Here is a 21,020-nt window from a genome sequence, read left to right as displayed (position 1 = left end):
GTATGCCAACTGCGCCTACAATTGCCGAAACAATTGCGCCGAAAACATAAGAAATAGACAGATTTCATTGAGACGAAAATTCAGGCACCAAAGACGTACTCAACATGTAAGGATTTCGCCAACGATCGACCAAAGCTAGCCGCGATGTTCTTTTCTTTTTAGTTGCCTCCTCCAAAATGCTGTTCGCCACCACACAGTGGTGGGGATGCTGCTCCAACACTCCCATTTCTGACAGATTGGATGCTTTCGATGTAATATGCGCGCCGATACGTATCTCACGTACGTATCCAATTCGCGTGTCCAACGCATCCACGTACTTATCCATCTCGCGTGCGCCACACAGCTGACTTCGCCACTTCGCGTCCCATACCGCTGACGACAAAACATCCCGCAGAGGGCGCAGAACGCAAGGCGCTTGCTCGGTGCCTATAAAGTTCCGTCGAAAATGCGGCAAAAGAACAGAAAAGCAACAGAGCACTGGCGAGCACGAGGGAAAGAGAAACAATGGCCGCCAGTCTGCCACCCATACCGTGCATTCACACGAGCGACATTCCCCAGAATACTCCAGTGGAAGATGCGAAAAACGTAATGGCTTTCTGATGCCACGTGCACGCGAGCGCTCAACGTCGTGTCTTCACGTATACCGCTAACCGTGGGGAATATCCTGCGACACAGCCACAAGGTATTCCGTAGCAGACGACAGGAAAAGACGCTGACGGTGTCGTCTGCTAAGTGCGCAGTAGTGTCACTCCCAATATCCTGGCAGCGTGTGAATGCTCAACATAACACGGGACGGAACTTCGTCTCCGTGAGCAGTGTTTCCGCTTTTTCTTCCACTAGAATCTTCTGCGAGGATGTCGCTACACGGATAGTCGTGAGACTAGCGCCTTTCTCTGACAATGACCGGTACGTAGGACGAAGATCCTGAACGTTCGAAGTGATGGTAAATTACGAAACAGGTAATCCAAAGCACGCCAAACAGTCAGAGATTATCAACGGGTTGGGCCAACACCACCCAGAAACAAAGCCTGATCGCTTGAGCGACGTGACGTAACAATTAAGAGCCCGCCAATCACGACCGTACTTCGGCGGCCGTAGCCTTGGAGACTAGCTTCCACGAGCCGCATAGTGAAACTATTGGTATAGCCACAGAAAGCCTGTGTTTGAAATCGTCTGCTTATATTGGCTGGAGCAGACGACATCGGGACTCTTTCTTGCAGGCTTTCTGGGTGTTGGTAGCGTTGGTTAGACGCCACAAACAAATTGTAGCTGGGGTTAGATGTGCGCGTATACTTTTCACAAGAGCTTACGACGTACTGCGAGTGGGAGGGGCTTACCTGGTGCACCATTTCATGAGCTTACTGGCGTCGCAGACGGAGAACAATACAAGGAAGAAGGTGTTCCAGAGTCCCACACACGCATACATGGCATAGAAGTCCAGGTCGAAATCTTCACATATATTGTAAATGACTGCAGCAGATCCATACATTACTCAGTGAAACGCACCGAGGCAACCAGTGGCCACTTACCCTTGATGTATAAGCTGAGCGGTGCAGTAGTCATGAGGATGACCAGTGGCTGACCGCCAAAAATGGCGAATGACAAACCTCCGATCGTCTGACTGATGATGCATTTGCGGACGTCTGCCAAAAGAACATCGACCGTGTAACATTTTGGTGACCGGGAAAAGTGAACAAATGACAACCACCTTTATAAACTACACTGTGTTGAAGAAAAAAGAAAATAATCAGTCATCTTACCTCCTAAGCAAATGCAAGCAATGGTACAGAGAGACGAGAATCAAGTTTAGTACCGACACGGCATACGATGTGCAGACGTTTAAACTATTTCCTCATGCTCTTACCGCTTGTACCTGACTTTTTTTTTTTTTTTTTTTTTTCTCAAGTGATGGTTTGCGTTGTGAGTGCGTCCGTCTTCCGATGGGCGTACACAGAAGGCGTGCGCCTTTTCTGTCACACCTGACACGTGCGCAAAACTGACGTACGCCCGTCGTCCCCAGCAAATCGTTCTTGCTGAGTAACATGTTGAACTGGCAGTTAACATGCTGAATTCAGCATGATGTCGTTCTCTTACGTCATTCGTTGAGAATGGAACGCGTACGCCTCTTTGTGGTAATTTGGATATATGACAAAAAGTCGTACTCCCCACTCACTCGTCAAATACGAAGCGATATACAGGGTGTTACCCTATAAAAGTCTACCTGCGTCGGCATGCCGTGCTCGCCAATTACTCAATGCAGGCGGCACAATGTGTTGTCTACGTATAAACCTCATAAGGACATTCATCCATGGCAAATATCGAAGTGATTGAGCACCGTTCCGCAAAGTTATAGCGCAAAACGTGAGGTTCCCGTAGGCAAAACAGACAAGATGGCGCCTCTCAGTAAGCAGACGACATCCCTTTTGGGTGTCGTCTGCTGAGTACGCCGGCATTTTTCGTACCTCACTTGCTTACTTCTGAGCAAAATACGACAGTTACACGAAAGCGAAATGAAAACTACAGTTCCATCCGGCTGGCAGGATATGCGACACGTCGTCGTCTGGGGAGCAGCATGGCAAGTGCTCTTCTCAACGCCGCCATCTTGATTGTTTTGACTACGGGAATCTCACGTTTTGTGTTATAACTTCGTGTTGCGGCGCTTAATCACTTCGAAATTCACCAAGATTAAATGTCCTTATGAGCTTTATATGAAGATCGCACGATGTGCCACCTGCATTGAGTAATTGGCGAGTACGGCATGGCGGCACGGGTAGACTTTTATAGGGTAACACCCTGTATATTATTCAGCGCAGTGGTGAAATATGGAGCGTTTTCCCGCCGATTTCACGACGCGCGCGCTCGACGTGCGTGTGACCTCGTAACAGACTTTTGTACGTATCTTGAGTACGTACTCAAAATACAGGATGTTACTTTTTCCTGTATTTTGGTACTCTACTCCATACTATTCGAGACAAGTATTGTTAAATCATTTAAAATACTGTTTCAGTATTTGCTACTCAGTATTCAAAATACTTTCCTTCCTCGTCAAGCCGCATCCAGCACACTCCCGCGCCCTGTCCAGATTTACAGCTCACTGGAACTTATCTCCGTTTTTTTCTTTCTTTTTTGGAATTCGCACATCTGTCATTTATCTTCCTGTACCATAGGCTGGTTCCATGCTTGGCCTTGCTTGTCAATAGCCCGACACCTTCGTCGGAAAACGGTTCCTATTCATATTGCCAGGTGAGTCCCCCAGGGTATTAAAGGGGCACTAAACCGATATAAGAGCAATGATGTATCAGTAGGAATATGTCCATTTAACTCTGACACATATTTTCTTAGAAACGTAACGCTTTGGAGAAAGATATGGGGCCGTTTTGCGCTTCATTTTAAAGTTTTCCCCATTTAGTACGCGGGGGCGTTCAATCACTAGTCGCCGACGACGGCGGTTCGTCTCCATGGCTACGACTGCTGAACGCACGTTCGTGATTGGCTACGGCCATTGAAAACACGATCCTGATTGGCTGACTCTTAGTTGTTACGCCACGTCGACGAGTGAGCAGGCTTTCTCTATCTAGGTGGTGTTGTCTGTACGCGTCCCACGCGTTTCGGGTGGTCGTCTCGCGTGCAAGATCACGGCGGTGTGCACGTAACGCTTTGACGCCGAGAAAACGTTCCATTTCGTTTCCTGAAGTGTTTCGTGAAGTCCTCATTTTTGGAGTGTATGCGTACGGACGCAAAAGGGTTGCAAGTATGGTACACTATTGCTGTCACAAAAAACGGTCCTCATTTAAAAAAAAAGGTCAGGTACATGCGTTAAGGCGAAGCGGAACTGTTTTCTATCCTACACGACAGCTTGTAGTTGCACAGCTTACCTATTTTTCCTTTCGTGTTGTTATCGTTGAGGGCACCAAAGGCAATTGTTGGCAGGATACAGGCGAAGTAGAGGAAAAATATCGTCGAGATGGTTTTGTAGATTGTCCGGTGACCAACCACACCTGGAGCGCACCATAAAAGCCATGAATTTCTGTTCGTTCGTTCCTTACGTCATCATCTCAATCGCACGTTGATGTGAGTTTGAAACCAATGGCGGCTAATGTCCTATTGTGTTTGTGCATTTGAGCTCAGTTGAGTTCTTATAACCAGTGAGACAGTGTTCATAGACTGCGTGAATCAGCATGTTCTCCGTCTTTCGTGCGACCAGGGCACTGATTGTTCACATAGAGACAACCGTGTTCGTTTATTAAACGACAGCGGTGTTCAGTGTGTACCATTTCATGAGTTTCATGGATTTCAACCAGGGAAATGTAACAGAAACGGTATTATATCGGAAATACAGCAGGTAACAGTAACAGAAACAGATAGGGAGTTTTAGTTCCCACCACGATAACACGCCGATCGATACGATCTCCGAAAAACAGACACGACTCCCGAGTCGGTGGGAATTATTCGTAAAGCGATTGTCCGCAGTTTTCCTTTACAAACGAAAAGTCCCCGAGAACGACCCGCCTGATGCGAAAAATCGAGCGTGACGCCATCTGTCCGCACAAATCTTAACCTCATTTACTCGTATCATAAGTTAGGTTCCAGTTACATTATGCGCATGTAACGCGTGTTACAAACATTTATTCATCGGCTGCCTTCAACTGTCCCTGAGGACTTCGCCATAGTCCGGCGGTTCGGGGCACACGTAGCACATTTCAGTTGCTTTTTGCCCAGTCACCCCAGCATCATCTTTTGGTGCAAAAATTAACTGAAACTGAAACCGAAACTGAACATACGAAACATATCTTCACTTAGGCATACGCGTCTAGTCCGATGTGCTTCAGAACATCCGCTACTGTCCCCGTGGCTGTCGCCCAGCCATGATTTCGGGAAGCTGTAGACCAAAATCGTTCGCAGTGCACGCCGCGTGCGAACGACATCGTTTCTCTGCTTATCAGCCATCTTGTTTGTAAGCGCAGGCTCTGCGCATGCTCCAGCTGAGTGGGAGCACGAAAGCGCGCGCGACAGAAGTCCGGTAAATTCGGGATGAGTGGGATTCCGATATTTTTTCGTAGACGATAGAGATCTCCGACTGAGCTTACGCGTGCGCACTTTGCGGAAAGCTGAGTCGGAAGGCTATCGGAGGGGCAGAAGTGGCAAACTAAAACTCCCTACCTGAAACAGAAACAAAAACAAAAATCGTTTGTTGTAATGATTCGGGTACTGCAGGCCCCGAATTATTACAGTCCTTTGCCGTATCATTTAGATAAATTTATGAAATAAAGCTAAACGAATCGAACTAACATTAACTGTGGAAGTAAGGCTAAAATGAACTATCAAACTGGAGCACTTTTTTTTAACTGCACCAAATTTTCAACAAAAAAAAAAAGAAAAAGAACGAAAGAAAAAAAGAACTGTATTAGGACACTATTAATTTTGTCCTTACCTTACCCGACTTGGCAGCCATTAGGAATAAGGTTGCTTGTGCAGTGAGGAGGCTAATTATGCATAAATATTTCAGTTAACTTTTGAATTAGATGCTTTCAGGAAACCCAGAGTATACGGGGCCCGTTGATACATGACTTTGAGCGAGGCGACTCCACATGACGAGACAACACACGCGGGACGAGACAACACACACGTCGATGTGTGTGTTGTCTCGTCCCGTATGTATATAAACGTAGAGGTGTTACGTTTTGTGACGGTCTCAAAGCGTACCACAAAAAGAAGGGAAACAAAAGCAGGAGCGGCGGTACACTCTTAAAAATGAACTTCACCACATAGCACGCTCCTAGCCAACCATCACCCCGAATGACAACGTTCTCGCTCTAGATTTGTTGAAAACGGGAGGAGCCTATTTTGTGCCATTATGCACGGCACAAAATAGGCTCCTCCTCCCGTTTTCAACAAATCAGGGGCGAGAACGTTGTCATTCGGGATGATGGTTGGCTAGGAGCGTGCTATGTGGTGAAGTTCATTTCTAAGAGTGTACCGAAACGGAAACGTAACGGAAACGTCCCTGGTGGTAACAGAAACAAATATGGGTCAGTAACGGAGGCGGTAACGGAAACTAAAACGATTGCGTTACCTTTCCCTGATTTCAACTGTGATGGACGTCCTTAATAGTCGGAACGGTCAGCCGTGTCTCAAGATGCTAACCTAACGAGGATAGCTGTGTGTCAAGAGATGTGCATTGTGTACTTACCATCAATATAATCGCTAACGTAATGGGACAGACGCCTATGCAAGTCATCACACAGGCCTTGAGCAAGCGGACACCTTCTCTGTTGGCAACAATGAAACAAAAGTAACAGTTTAAGATCACGGCGGGTCAACTTATTTCCACACATACACTAACGCACGTACGCGAGAACACAATATGTCCAGGGAATGAAGCACTCTTTGGAATGCTCGTAAAACTAATATTCACAAGCTTTCGTTCAGAACCTGCACTTCATCAGGTGAAAACACAAATAACGTTCACAGCACAAACGGGCTATTATAGCCTCACACATATCTAGTTTACCCGCCTCTTTTTTATGTTAAGTATCCACTCCACCCACGTACATAGCATAAAAAAGAGGCGGGTAAACTAGACATGTGTGAGGCATAATAGCCCGTTTGTGCTGTAAACGTTATTTGTGTCTTCACCTGATGAAGTGCAGATTCAGCACGAAAGCCCGTGAATATTAAAGTTTTATTCCAAAGAGTGCTTCATTCCCTGGACTTATTGTTCTCACTATACTACTAGACTGGACTGTGTATTTTTTTTTTTTTTTTCATCGCCCAAACGTACGTATGTCTATGTTTCTTTGTGTAACATAAGATGACCTCTATATAAGAGGACTGCACATGCAGATCGAGCGGTCGGAGCAAAGTTTTGGAAGCGGCTGTCTCGGGTGCCATGGCAACGATAGAGCTCTACGATAGAGCAGGTAACGCTCTCGTCTGCATCACGTTTCCCGAACACTGCAGAAGGCAGTCATTCGTAGCAGATGACGGCTCTACCGAGAAGTGACGTGTGTGGGAAACGCCTCTCAGATTAAAGAAGGCCTGCTCAATATCTCCTTATCTCTTTTCCCACCTTCTTTACGTAGACATACGGAGTCGCCGTCGTCCCGTCCGCTTCAACCAGTCGTCGCAGACGGTTCGAAGCATAGAAAGCCCGTGGCTACGAGACGTTTCCCATGTGGCTCGCCTCCATGTCTGTGATTGGCGAGACTAATAACTACGTCACTTCGATTTCCGATCAGGTGGAGTTTAATCTAGGTGGCGTTAATGTAAGCGACGGACCACCTACGATTGACTTCCGCTTCCCTATATGGACTTTTTGTGCTCGCTGTTTCTTTTTCGTTTTGAATATGGGGCGGTAGGGCCACTAGGTTGCACCCTATTCAATGACTCTAGAAATGTGCCGTCCACTTTTATATAGGTCACATTGTTGTTGTTGTTGTTGTTGTCCTCTTTACTGTGTAGAAACAGTGCTTTGTTGCAAGGCCAGGCGGATAGAAGAACAGCTTTCAAACGTTGTTGCATTTGTAATTCGTTATTACGCTAGCCTATGTACCTTTCTAGCCTACCCTCGAACCGCGTTTCCGTACCCTCGGCAACAGGTGGGTTGTTTTGCTCTGGGCTACCTCGAATGACCGTGGTTGCTGCCGTGTTTAGCAGGCGTCGTGGGTTTAAACTCGGCAGTTTTCGACTGCGTGGAGTGAGTGCGGAGTGGAGTACGCGTTCAAAAGCGTCCGCAACGCATAGCTTGCTCCGTGTAAAAGCAGTGGATGGCAGTCCAGCGCGCCCATCGCCCGATAGATGGCGCTAAAAAAGGGCAAGAGGGCGGAAACCATGGGTTTAAGAAAAGGTCTCTATAATCTACAGCTACAGTCTCAGAAATATATCTCAGCCAGCGGAGTATGTAGTCCGCACATTGAAAGTACAGCATACGAGAACATGGCGGGAAAGCCGACTATTTTGTGAACGCGAACATGCGGACACACGGAACACGGAACACGCGGAAGCATGCGGACACACTACGTTGTGATTCGGATACGTCATGCGCCCGCCTAAGCCAATCAGAGATATATACAGATTTGTGGGCGGAGTTGCGCCCTGTAGCATTTAACTTGCCATGAAGTATACTGCTTCGTTCATGTAGTAGTCCTTTGCATGATTCCGTGTGCTGCCGGAGAAGCGTTTTTTCTACGAACCGGCCACTGATGACAGCAGCTCCACGTGATGATAAGAGGATATCCAAGTAGGTCAGCTGTCTGCGCAGCTGCCTAGTTTACCTCTCTCCTCTATTGTCCATGAAGCGACCACATTGTTCCCTCTCTCAAATGAGGGGCTAGCAGCTCAAGGCTAGGCGCACGAGGTTTCTTCTGCGGAGTACCATGCTCGTACATGAATACCCCCTTACTGTTGCCTTGTGATTGGATTGACGCTGGTCACGTGATTTCCCCAAGCTCTTATAACGCGCAGACACAAACTGTCGTAGCGTATGGCTGCAACAACGTTTGACGTGTCTGACCTTCATCCACCAGGACTTTCCCGTGGAGACGTGTGTGCGTGTGTGTGTGTGCGAGAACCCCTTCACTACAAAACATGAGCACTACACAACGAAAGCGACTATACACCGAGAAACGAACCACAGCTACAAGGACTCTAACATGAACTTAGGCTTGACGGCGCAGTCAGCATGCTTTGCGACACAACAACGGACGCGTCTTTCTCACCTTACGTTTTCGTCTGGAAGCCTGTGTGAGGGAGGGAAAGATGCAGCTTGTACAAAAAATCGATTCATCAAGGGCCGATTTCATAAATTTCGTCAAGATTTATGCATAATCTTGTTGCCTTTTTTATTTTATTTTTAGTATTTAAGTTCGCCAGCTTCTGCGAAGAAGACTTGATTGCTGAACGATGATGCTGAGAAACAGTTAGTTGGGCGAATAATTAACGTCAGCCTGGTGACGAAACCTGCTTGTGTGACGTCATCGTATTGCAACTATCAAGTCTTCCTTGCGCAGAAGGTGCACCTGTAGTCATTAAAGTATTTATATTTATTGTTCAACGAATTTCTGTAAACTGTACGCGTCTTCATTCAGCTACATCACTTTTTGAACAACCGTTACTTGCATCACACTACCAGATAGCGCAGCACTTTAAGAGTATTAAAAGCACATATTGGCGTGTTTTGCTTTTCCGGTAACTGCTGTACCATCCTTCTCTTTCTTTTAGGAGCTACCAAATCTATCGGTATAATTTATTTGTCTTTTTTTTTTTTTTTTGGTACACGCCAAGGTGGGTACATCAGGTTTCCAGGGGTTGAAAACCCAGGTGCTTCGAACTGCAAAGAAGTTACGTAACAGACTTGGGTATAATTCAGGTTAGATTACGGATCCACTTATGTGGCACCTAGGGTTGGCAACTTATTTATTTATCGATTTCACGCTGCTACGTGCCAAACTTCGTTAACAATTGATTTCAATTGACTAAGGACTTGAGGAAGTAATTTTACCCAAGTCTGACTAAAATTTAGTAGCAAGTGAAGTGGGAATCACACGCTGCACGGTGCAGTTGACGTCACAGTCACCAACCAATAGCACTGCGCAACACCAGGGGGCGGATGCAGCAGCGAAAAAAATAACGTTGAGCGACATTTGTGCATTTATGAGGTTATTTGAGACAATGGAATCACAGCAGGAGAGAGCATTCACAAAAATGACGGAAATGGCAAACGTGAACGATGTGATGTAGCATGCACTGCTATGTAATGCAATATGCCAGAAAACATCACTTCTTTGTTCATGTGCACATATAATCTTCTGCACTGAGTGAGCACTGGCATATTGAGTAGCACGTTCGAGGGTTTCTGACATTGTTACTTTTCTTTATCATTAATATCCACGCGAGAGATCGACGATAAATTGATTTGATTGATTTACTGTTTGATACAATTTCTCGTCCGAGTAAGTGAACCCAATGGTAGTGAGATTTTGATGCGAATTTCGTGGGGCATGGTGTCGCTTTCCATGCCTCAGTTGACCTCATGTAGTTGGCAGCCACAGGACCTCCACGATGTCATGATGATGATAATGATGATACGCATGAAGAAGAAGAAGGTGACGGTGATAATGAGAATGGAGCTAGGCAGATACTAGGACTTGTCTCCTCGAGCATCTTCTTCGCCTTGAGAGTTCTTGTAGCGTGATGACCCTTTTTGGAGGTGTCTTATCACCATCCCGGTACTTTGTAGAAGTGTTCCCCCGTTATCTCTGTTTTTCTTTTTTTCATCTCCCCCTCTTCGCCGTACGGTAAACGAACGGAGGATGTATTCCATAATTTCTCCCTGATTGTATTGTTTGCATCGGGTGCCATCTCACATGTTAGTTTTTTGTAGTAGCTGCTAGGAATAGTGCCTGTGGAATAGTGTCTCTGTCCTCTATATCTGTGGAGGAGAGCTATGATATGTCTTCTTCTGATGTCTGTCTGATTGTACCTAGTGCTCGCCAAGGAAGAATAGAGAAGACAACAATGGCTAGAATCACTTTCTTGAGCTATTGGGAGCGTCAATTGAGTCTTAAAAGATGACAGCAACACCCATGTCTTTCACAAAGCTCACCAGGGCGCAAAGTACGTGTTGTCTTGGCTGATTCGGCCAGTACACCAGCACTTTCCCCATACACGTTGAGTGGTCGACGTACCAGCCTATTCAGGGCACTCTTCAGAGACTCTAGGCCAGACGTGACACTTCTACAGTGCACCGGCAGCCGCTCCTCGTCCTCCTGTGTTCCACAAGTTTGACGTTCCACGTTCCAGCGATATCCTTTACGGGAATGCTGCCGCTATCGGACCGTTGAGCCGCCGGCGAAGTGCCGTGGCATCTCAGAGCGGCGGCGACGATAGGTGCAGTTGAGGTCGCTTCGCGCGAGGAACGACTATTGCATATCTTCTCTTCACTTACACACATGGTCTTAGTGAGAGACGAGAAGAGATCGCATAAGATGCATTACTGCTATATTTCTGTCTTTCAGTGTTAAGGATTATCTAGTTTGTCGTATGCTATGGTTTGCCGCCGCAAGCTTACCTGACTTCTCGTTTCTTCCTTTCTTATGGTCGTCGCTATGGTTCTCTCTATGGTTCTCTCTATGGTTGTGTGTGGGCACCCAACAAAAATAAATATACTATTCTTATCAAAGCACGAGAGGACCCGTTGTAGGGTGACTGTTTCCCACTGTCCTGATTATCATTATGCAAGGGACCAAACTACCAGAGTTGGAGATGTCTCCTATATGAACCGGAGAGCGATGGTGGAATCTGTAAACGTTACAACGTTGCTGCCATCTCTGTAGAAGGGTGCTGCTGCTGGTTTAAAGTCCAGCGTTTAGACACTGCTGTCGTTGACGAAATCAGCGACCTTGAGTAAAGAAGACGCTGGCTCCACTGTTCCGCTTGTGGTTAACTTTCCCTTCTGTGGAACGACGTGGCTGTATAGCGGTCCCGGAGTAGTGCTTCGTTGGGTCCTTTGCATAAGGTGGTATAATTTTCGATTTCTTTCGATGATTGATACGACAGTGCTTACCTGTGGCTTGGAGACGCTACAGAAAAAGCTGTTGCAGGCACGACTTTCACTGCTGTATCGGAGACCTGCTCCGTACACGTATCCTGCTCCGTACTTTTCGTGAGCGCCCCAAATGTGATGCTCTATCTGCACCTTCATTGGTTAATTATGCTCCCACGTTGGGCTGTATATGTCAGTCAGTCAACGCGCGTTGAGTTCAGCGGCTTACTGGCAACTCTGTAGCCTCCAGTTTGATTTCCTTATTGCTAGACGGGTGTAGGAGACGTAGCGCTGCTCTGAGCCTTGCTCTATGTGCTATCTCCAACTGTTCTCGTTGTGAGGTTAAGAGCGTTCTTGCTGCTGTTCACCTCCCTGATCTGCTGTGTCCAGCATATGTTGTCGCTTCTAGGGACGTGTGTGGTTTGTAGCACAGGCATCCCATCCAACCTAAGCTGGGATAGTCCATGGTCTTTCGCGGAACGCCGACTGACGCTTTGGATACTTTGTGGTGAGACCTGGAATCTCCGTTCTTTCAGAGCTCAGGGTATCGGTCTGCATGGTTGAAGGCTCCTGCCATAATGTTCAACAGAGCATGCTTCCTTGTGGTATTCAGCGTAAGTAAGGCCTCATGCTGCTGACACGTGTACCACAGTGCGTGACGAGCCACAGTGCGTTGACAACCCGTATCCGTAACGCAAATTATCTTTACGTGGATGAACATATGCGTGGTGTGGCATTGTGCCATACAACCTTCGTGACATGTACTTAAATCGGATACAGATCAATCAGTCAACCATCACATTACTAAAATATAGTTACCATGTCGAAGGGTTGACTAAACTAGTTGTATTGCCGACTGTAGGATGGGACAAGCGCAATGCTCGCCGCCTACATCGCGCTTCAAAAATAGTACTGCCCTTGCCCTAAAAACTGGTCAAATCTGTCAAAACTGGTCTGTGTGTGATCTTATTGTCACAACTGGTTACATAATCTAATCTTTACACATTTAATTAAGCTACTAAATTCGCACAATTTCTGTCAGCGAGCGCGTCAGCAGTAATATTTGAGAGACACGTATTTCACGGTGTAAGATTTTGCCCTCACCGGAAAGTCAATCTCTGGCTGCGGTGACTGGTGTGCAGGATTGCTCTGTTCGGCAGCCAGGTCCTGCGCGTGCTTGAGGAGCACGTTCTTGAACTCAGCCTCGGAGTGCACCTCGAGCAGACGCTGCCGGAAGTCCATGTCTGCGAATATAGTGGCGAATGTCCGGCCGGTCTCCAGGGCATTCTTTGTCCCTTTCTCTTTGCTAGGCGTCAGCACCAGAATGAAGAAGCGAACCTCGTGGCATGTGCGACCCATGTTGGCCGGGTGCTTCAGTCGTGCAACAGCCACGTGACGCTTTTGCAGGGACGGTAGGGCGCACCTGCAACAGCACACATTATGTTCGTACGTTCAGCAATATACATACTAAAAGCACACCCAAGCAGCACAACATCTTGGCCCAAGATTGGACCAATATTGGCAATGCCGGCCCTATATTGGACCAATATTGGCAATGCCGGCCCTATATACCTGGACCAAGATTGGACCAATATTGGGCAAGTGTTGCAAATATCGGTCCAATATTGGGTCAAGATGTTGTGCTGCTAGGGCAACTACACAGCGTAACACGCTGAAGAGGAGGACGAGGAGGAGTGGAGGTGGTGAAAGGGTTCGCCGTTGTCGGCCTCACATATGTGGGCAACGTCACGACTGACGCCCTGGGGAATGTGCGTCCTGGGCCGACTTCTAAGGGAACTGTGCCGACATATGTCTGAAAGCGTCTGAGGAAAACCCAGGAAAAGCCCCAGACATCACAGCCGGCACTGGGGTTCGAACCCGGGTACCTCGCAGGAGGAGGAGTGACGTTGAGGAAGGCGGTGATGTCTGCCAGCCTATCAGAACAGGGGAGACAAAAGGCAAAGGGGGAAGAAGATAGGGGATGTACGGTAGGTGGTAAGGTGGAGAATGCCTGGGAAGTCAGGGGGGGGGGTGAGGCCATAACACGCCCTTCCACTCCCCCGAGAAAAGTACCGCCAGTCTTGCCAGGCAGATCGCTCGTCCACCCAAAGTAAAGAGGGGTCAAAGAGGGGTACGTGCGTCCCTTTTGTGTGCGTAATTCAACACTTTGCTCATACGTAAAACGTTGCGGCACAGAACGATATTTTGAATGTTCGTTAACCCTGAGCGTGATATGCGATGAAGTTCGTCTCCAAAGTGTACAGCTTGCGACATACTTGTCTGGAATCGAGAGCTTGCGGTTTATTCGGCGTAAAATGTACTGGTGTTGCAAGAATGTTACTTTCGACTAATAGACACGTACGGTATGCTACCCAGTACGTGTTTAAAGCTGAAACAAACAATCTTGCAACGCCTGGAGATTCCAGGACAGATAAACCGCAAGCTGTCGATTACAGACAAGTGTGTCGCAAGCTGTACATAATGAACGGTATATGTCACACCTGAAGCAAATCAATTGGGGTGCAAGTTTTAAAAACTAAACTTTACAGCATAACTCGCTTCCGGCGCCAACCGTCATTCAGAATGGTACTATTCTCTCTTCTGATTGGTTGAAAGCGGGAGGCGTGCGTATATATATATTTTTTTTACTATATTTTGCATCTATATTAACGGTCACAGAACAGGGCAGCGCTATTGCTTCCTATAGTGCCCAGCTTCTGTGGCCGAATGGTTAATCAGCACCGAGATGGAGAGCTGACCCAGGTTCGAATGGAGGCACGCGGCTGTGCTCTCTGACTGCTGTCCCTCAGACACAGATCCCTAGGTAGTAGGTCCAGTACGCGCGACCCGCGACCGAGCAACGTGCAACCATATTGGCGAGCAATGAGACGCCAAAGACCAACTAAATTCAATTAGTGCCAAAGGTGTTGTAAGTCGTGGTGATTGTGTTTGCCTTAGCTATACAAAAACGTGAGTCAAGAAATGGGCGCCGCCATTAGTGCTGCCACCCCATGGTAGCACCTGTGGACTGCCGTTTGCTGAGTTCCTTCATTTTCCCGTGTGTTTTTTCGTTCATTTTCGTGTCTGTTCGTGCTAATTTCGTGCCCGTTCAATTTCTGCCGCTCTGGAACCGGTGTAGAAAAGATATCGCATCGGCCAGCACTCCTCACGTGAAAGCAAGCAATGCAATACGTCCCTCCCCCAAACATCACGAGGAGGGAGGCGTCCGTTATCCACCGTCTGCGGTTAAGCGTGGCTCGAACGCCAGCACGGCTCTTCCAACTCAGCACGCTTGACACCCCTACATGTGCAGCCTGCTCTACCGAGGGCAACACTTCCCACCTACTCCTCTACTGTCGCCTGTTCGCCGCTCCCCGTGCCACTCTGATGGAGCGGCTAGCTGCTCTAGGGCTGAGGGAGGTCACGCTGGCAACGCTACTGGGCCCTCTGCAACGCCCCATTCAGTGGCGCGTCGGAAGGGAACTCATACGCTTCCTTACTGACACAGGGCTCGCGCTGAGCCTGTGACTGCGCCTCTTCTTTCGTTCTTTTCGTTTTGTCTTTCTTTTTCTTATTTTCCTTTTTCTTTTTTTTTAAGCGGGAATAGCAAGTCGGCTTCTGGAGCCAGGCTAACCTTTCCCTTCTTTCGTGTTTTTTTTTGTTTGTTTTGTTTCGCAATAAACCTATATCCCCCCCCCCCCCCCCCCCGTGAAAGCAAGCAATCATCTTTTTCCTTAACCTTCCGAACGTTGATACGGTCGTCGGATGTATACCGGATGACCAGTTATATGGAATATTACGATATCGTCAGTCATACTCATTAAAGACGACGGCCATCAGTATTCATCCCAATGGGAAGAGCTATTTTGGCAGTCCATCCCTGTTGTGTCGTCGCTGGGAACGAGGCTAAGGAACACACACGGAGCCTGGTGGTTTGAGAGTAACGCGGCAAGGTCTATACTTACATGGCACAGATCCATGATTGATCATAGTCGAAACCTCCGCCCTCGCGCATGTAGGTGCCTTGGATTGTCCTAGATAATAGGTGCACTGCAAGAGTCGTCATAACACGTCATAACTTCGTCATAACACGCAATATTCGATCCAATCTGAGAAAGTTACCTTGCTCGTGGGTGAAGAGGGAACTCTTCGCCTCCGTTATAGTCGCCAAGTGCTCTCGACCTTCAAGTACCTGCATGAAGAGAGTGTAATGCAACTTCTTTTTACCTACAAAATATTCCCATAGTCCATTAGATGTCCCATGCCTAGTTTCACGAATGAGTCCTGCATAGTGAACGTAATTGATTTTTATTTATTAACCTATCAATTAACTTTTCATTGATGAGAGTATATTTATTAGCTAAAAAGAGCGCATTATTTGGATTCCGGCGACGTAAAGCTCCTGTATATAGGATGTTTCAAAGAAATATGTTCGCATTTAGATGAAAACACCACGTACGTAAAGCACGTCCTCCTTCACGTGCTGCCAACAGGTAGAGGACAACATGGCTTCCATGTCGCCACATACTATTTATTACCAGGTCCCGCTATGTGCTTAGTATGATATTTGCGTAGGACTTCGAAAAGTGTGTTTTCCGGGAAAAATCTTTAGGTTTCAAGGCATATCTGGTCTGCTTCTTACCGTACCTTCCCCCTACATCACCCCCCCCCCCCCCCCGTCTGCTTCGTCGTTTCCACCGTATCCAGGACTCTACTGTAAGTGGACATTACGCCCTTCACCGGAGCTAAACTGAACGTCCTAGTGATATCACTTACATTTTGTCCCGCGACACCGATAACCCATTTTTAATGACGTAGACCTGTTTCTGCAGGACAGGTGGCGCGTGTGAGCCAGAGAGTCGAACCGAAACGTTTAACGGTCCGGTTCGGGTTTAGGTTCGGCGCTGTGCGCTGTGCGCTAGGTTCGGGGAATGGCGCTGTGCAAACTTGGCTGCAACAGCGCCATTTCGGGCCCAAGCGGCCACGGATCCAACAGTAGGTAGTTTCGTCAGCGGGTTGCACGCGGGTCGAAGTGTCGTCTTTTTATAAGTTTCTTTTCCTTTTTTCTTTTTTCTTTTTTTTCTACGAGGTTTAGAGTAGCTTGTCCCGCGGTAAGCGGGCACCACATCTCTCCATATTTTCCCCCCTACCAGAATCATCATCCAGCATAACACACTTAAAGGAGCAATGAGGCCTGCCTCGTCCGTCAAGCTGTCCACCGAGAGTGACCATGCAAAATATTTTCGCTCTGCGGTGTGTTATAGCTGTGCAACCGAATTTACAAAAAACAGTCGAAGAAAGCAGCCGCGGACGGCCGACACGATGCTCTCGTGACGTGGTGAAGGCTCCGTGCCTTGTTTCTTTGTTTTACAGCGTCAGCCGTATAGTGGAGACATTCCCGCGATCGCGTCGGCGTCGTCTGCATTCGCATGTTCCCACAAAAACGACGAAAAGGGGAAGATACTATCACAGGAGCGGCGTGAACGAAAACGACGAAGACAGCGGGGAAAGACACGCGAGTTATGTTATTTGTACAATTTTACAGCGTGTATAATTTGAGTGGAGACTTTCCCGAGATCACGTCGGCGTCGTCGGCATTCGCATGTCCGCACAAAACTCTTATCGCATGTGCGCTCAGCGCTGGGAGTTAGAAGGAGAATTCCGCCAGTTTACAACCGCTATCGATGGAAAGTGAGATGGCTGAGTGAGCTGGCAATGACTTCAACTTCTATCACGGAAAGGCGAATATCGACAGAACTTTGCCGGACGAATTTCATCGACTGCAAAAGCACCGCCTACGCACCATCACTATACGCAGTGCGTGGAACAACTAGACAAGCCCCACTCGTTGACACCCGCAGCCCTAAATGTACGCTCCGTACAGCTCCACGCAGAAGACGTTGCACACGACTATGTCCTCCGTAAGACATCACTTCTGTGTCTTTCCGAGACCGATACAAGTTGACGGCTTCAAGTGCTGTTGCGAAGGGCGTCGCAATGGCAAGGGCATCTGAGCGGCCGGAGTTACCATTTACCTGCGTGCCGGAGTACTGGCTACACCACTGGGAGTCACCCTTCCTGGGGAAGACGTCGGAGAAATTTGTGCCGTGCAGCTTCCCACAGGGCTCGTGGTGGCTGTGTGCTACTTCTTGCTTCGCGCCGCGCCGGAACGCATCCGCGACCTTATCGTGTATGTACTCGCGCCTTACCACATGCACGAGCTTCTCGTCGTCGGAGACTTCAACGTGGACGTTTCACTGGCCAAGAACACCACTTTCCTAAGTGATATGTCAGAACAACTGAACCTTCCGCTGTGCGCTGACATCCGCCAACCCACAACTAGACATGGCTCATGCATAGACTTGGTGTTCCAGAACAGCCCCCTCGTTCAGGACACCACTCACCTCGCTAACCATTTCAGTGACCACAAATCAATACTCATCACGCTTAAATAAATTTGTGTACGCACTCTCATCCGGCCTCATCTCACCACACGCACAGCTGACGCTGAATTTCGTGTTACACGAGTCGTAACCGTCCCGTAAGTTTTTTTTTTTTTTTCCTTCGGGTCACGTGAGGGGAGTAGCATACGTCACGACGTCCTTTCGTTCTGCGATGCGCTCTTTCCACGAGGAGCGCCTTGGGCGACCAATACGGACTAAAGCGGAAAAGTCCAGCGCGCGATCCATTACACCACAGACTTGCCTTACAATAATCCTATCGTACAATGCCACTGTCGCAAAAAGGGCGCACAATCGAGCTCCAGTGGATCCCCGGTCACATCGGCATTGCTGGGAATGATGCCGCTGACAGAGAAGCACGTAATGCTCACCAACGCGGTCCCACGAAAAAGATATATGAATTCCACTTCTGAGGATGCAAAACGTATGTTGTGCGTCATCCAGCGTGGTTCAGTTCGGAGCCAGTGGTCGAGTTCCGCAGAGACGACGTTGCTGCCGCACAGAATGGACCCGAACCTGTCTTGCCGAATCCCTCCGCGGATGTCCCGGCCGCTCGAAACTGTGCTTCACAGGCTTAGATTCAATGTCCCATTGGCCAACGCATTTCTGTTCAAGATAGCTAGGCACTCAACCTTCGTCCTTGCGTGTTCAACATGTGGTGTGAAGATTCGGAACATACATTCGGAACATACACATTATTCTCGATCTTTTGCGCGGTTTCACACTGCCCGTTTGCAACTTCAGAGATCCCTGGACTGTCTTGATAGCCGACCCTTTGACGTCGTGAAAGTGCTGGGCGAATGGCCTGCGATTCATCGTCAGGGTGCACAGCGCTCACTCATCACCTTCGTTAAGACCATAGCAGAGCTCTCGTCTGTTTAGACTTTTTTTTTTCTCTCTACTAGATCTGGAGCAGCTTGTCCTGCGGTGAGCGGGCTCACATCTCCATATTTTTTTCGACTACCATCATCATCGCCATCTTTACCTTACAATGCTGTCGATAGCAAAAGAAATACCAGAATATGTTGACTTATCCGATATCATTTCCCAGTTTGCCAGAAAGAAGCAAAGAAAACTAGTTCTCTGTATGTTTCTAACAATGTGCCTAACGCTCTTTTATCTTTATAGTGTGCTAACCAGCAGTTTTCTACTCAGATGAACGTGTATAAAATAGGCCACCTAGCAGAGCGCAGAAAAATGTAGTAAGACAGCGTAGCAAACATTTCGCATAAGCATGCTTGTTGTTTCGTCGCTGACGATCTGGTGTTTTGTGGCGTAAACGCTGGCCATCTTGCGTACTTTATTATTTTATTTTTTACTATTTCTTCCTTCCTGCGTTTTTTTCTCGGGCCTTCCATCATTTTTATATCAGGCCCACTTCATCCTCAATTGTTGTTGTTGTTGTTATATCAGGCCCCGCATCGGTTCATAGCACCGGGCCCCGCGCTAGTCTTGAGACAGCCCTGGATTCACGTTTTGAACAACTGAAGACAGAACGACACACCCCAAAGATCTTCGCCTCTCCCTCCCCGCCAAAAAATAAATATAAAAAAAGGCAACACCTTCCAGAGAAGCTGACAGATATGGGTGTTTCCACCTCGCTACGGAACCCTACCCCCACTCTCGAGATGAAAGTCTTGCGCAATTCCCTGTTCGTTGTACAGATTGCGGAGTACCGTGATGACCAAACCACTTCCATTACTAACGCAACATGCTTTTTCCGTAGTTTTGACAAGAATAAGTAGTATAGATCTCTGTCGAGCTTTGTCCACATGCTCTAATACCGTTGTTTAGGTGTGGACTTTTCATGGAGGGCTATTCCGAAACTGGACTGGATCATTTATATGGAGTAGCTTTCCGGGTTATTCACGAGTACAATAGATAGAGGTCTACGCGGGTGCGGTTATAGCCGCGGATCCGCGCGACATTCTGGTTTGCGGATATAAATATAACGTTTCAAAACCTTATCTCCGGTGCTCGCGGATATCCATATTTTATCCGCAAATAAGCCCTATAGTGTCACTGCCACGTCGGCTATGTGAATTCAAAATGTTGTCGACGTCCCTTACCGAGTCCGGAATCCCTCTGGGGTGACAAATGTTCCTGAGCAGTTTCTACGTTGCATAGTAAAAACTTTTGTAACATAACATTTTTCCCATGTACAGTTTTTTCTACAAATGCAACGACCGCTCCTACCACCGGCCGGCTGTGCTGTCTAAGGTTTTCCCTGGGTTTTCCGAAGACTTTCCAGACGAATGACAGCACAATTCCCCCTGAAGTCGGCCCAGGACGCATACTAACCCCCTCTTCCCCACTCCTTCCTGCTGTCCTCACTCCACCTGTCCACATCTGTACGCCGCTCATAGCCACAGTTGCTTCGCAGCGCTAACACGGAATTAAAAAAAAAAAAAAACGACCACTCATGTGCGGATATTTCGAATAACGCTTACGCGGATACCTAATGTGCGGATACTCTCAATGTTATCCGCTGTCACCCCTATAGCTATGGATACAGAAGCGTGAAAATTTCATTCAAAATAATGAGTGGTTTTTCTAGAAACATGTAGAAATACACCGTAAAATATACTAGCAGAAGACGGGAGTTCCCACCTCCCTCTCAAACGTCACGCTGACGTTTATCCGATGAGAAGTTGTCCATTGGGCGTGCGGCGAGCAAAAGTTGTTTACGGTTAGAGAAGGGTTTTGAAAGAACTGATGTTCTGAGGCTGGAACAACACAGAAGGGACAAATACATACAAAGCCTCAATTTGCCTAGAAATTAACGATGAAAGATGAAAGTCACTGAAAAGGTTAGCCAGCTGTAGCCAGCTCTCATGTTCAACAGTTGCCGCCTGCGTCGATCCCGTCTTATGAATGTGTGTATGAGTGAGCAAAAATGTAAGAGTGAAAGGGGGATGAGTGAGAGAGAGAGCGGCTGGTTTGTCCCTTCAGATGACGCACCCTGGAAGTCACTGAGAAGGCATGTTAGCTTAGCTCAATTGGTAGAGCCCTGGACC

General features: G+C 47.7%; 1 protein-coding gene across 2 annotated transcripts in view; it reads right to left on the bottom strand.

Moving 5' to 3' along the window:
* The window catches only part of LOC135391284 (solute carrier family 4 member 11-like), a 66,146-nt gene that overhangs the window by 14,609 nt on the left and 30,517 nt on the right, over positions 1-21,020 (bottom strand). The window contains exons 4-11 of one of the 2 annotated variants that reach the window (XM_064621491.1): positions 15,665-15,734; positions 15,508-15,592; positions 12,647-12,965; positions 8,718-8,738; positions 6,191-6,269; positions 3,876-3,998; positions 1,530-1,643; positions 1,338-1,470 (exon numbers count right to left, since the gene is read on the bottom strand). In XM_064621491.1, the coding sequence (XP_064477561.1) occupies positions 1,338-1,470; positions 1,530-1,643; positions 3,876-3,998; positions 6,191-6,269; positions 8,718-8,738; positions 12,647-12,965; positions 15,508-15,592; positions 15,665-15,734 (944 nt within the window). The remainder of the gene's footprint in view (positions 1-1,337; positions 1,471-1,529; positions 1,644-3,875; positions 3,999-6,190; positions 6,270-8,717; positions 8,739-12,646; positions 12,966-15,507; positions 15,593-15,664; positions 15,735-21,020) is intronic. The other variant, XM_064621492.1, reaches the window with a different exon arrangement.

This window comes from Ornithodoros turicata, chromosome 4, assembly GCF_037126465.1.
Source record: "Ornithodoros turicata isolate Travis chromosome 4, ASM3712646v1, whole genome shotgun sequence".
Taxonomy (NCBI): Eukaryota; Metazoa; Arthropoda; class Arachnida; order Ixodida; family Argasidae; genus Ornithodoros; species Ornithodoros turicata.
This window is presented reverse-complemented; position numbering and strand designations above follow the sequence as displayed.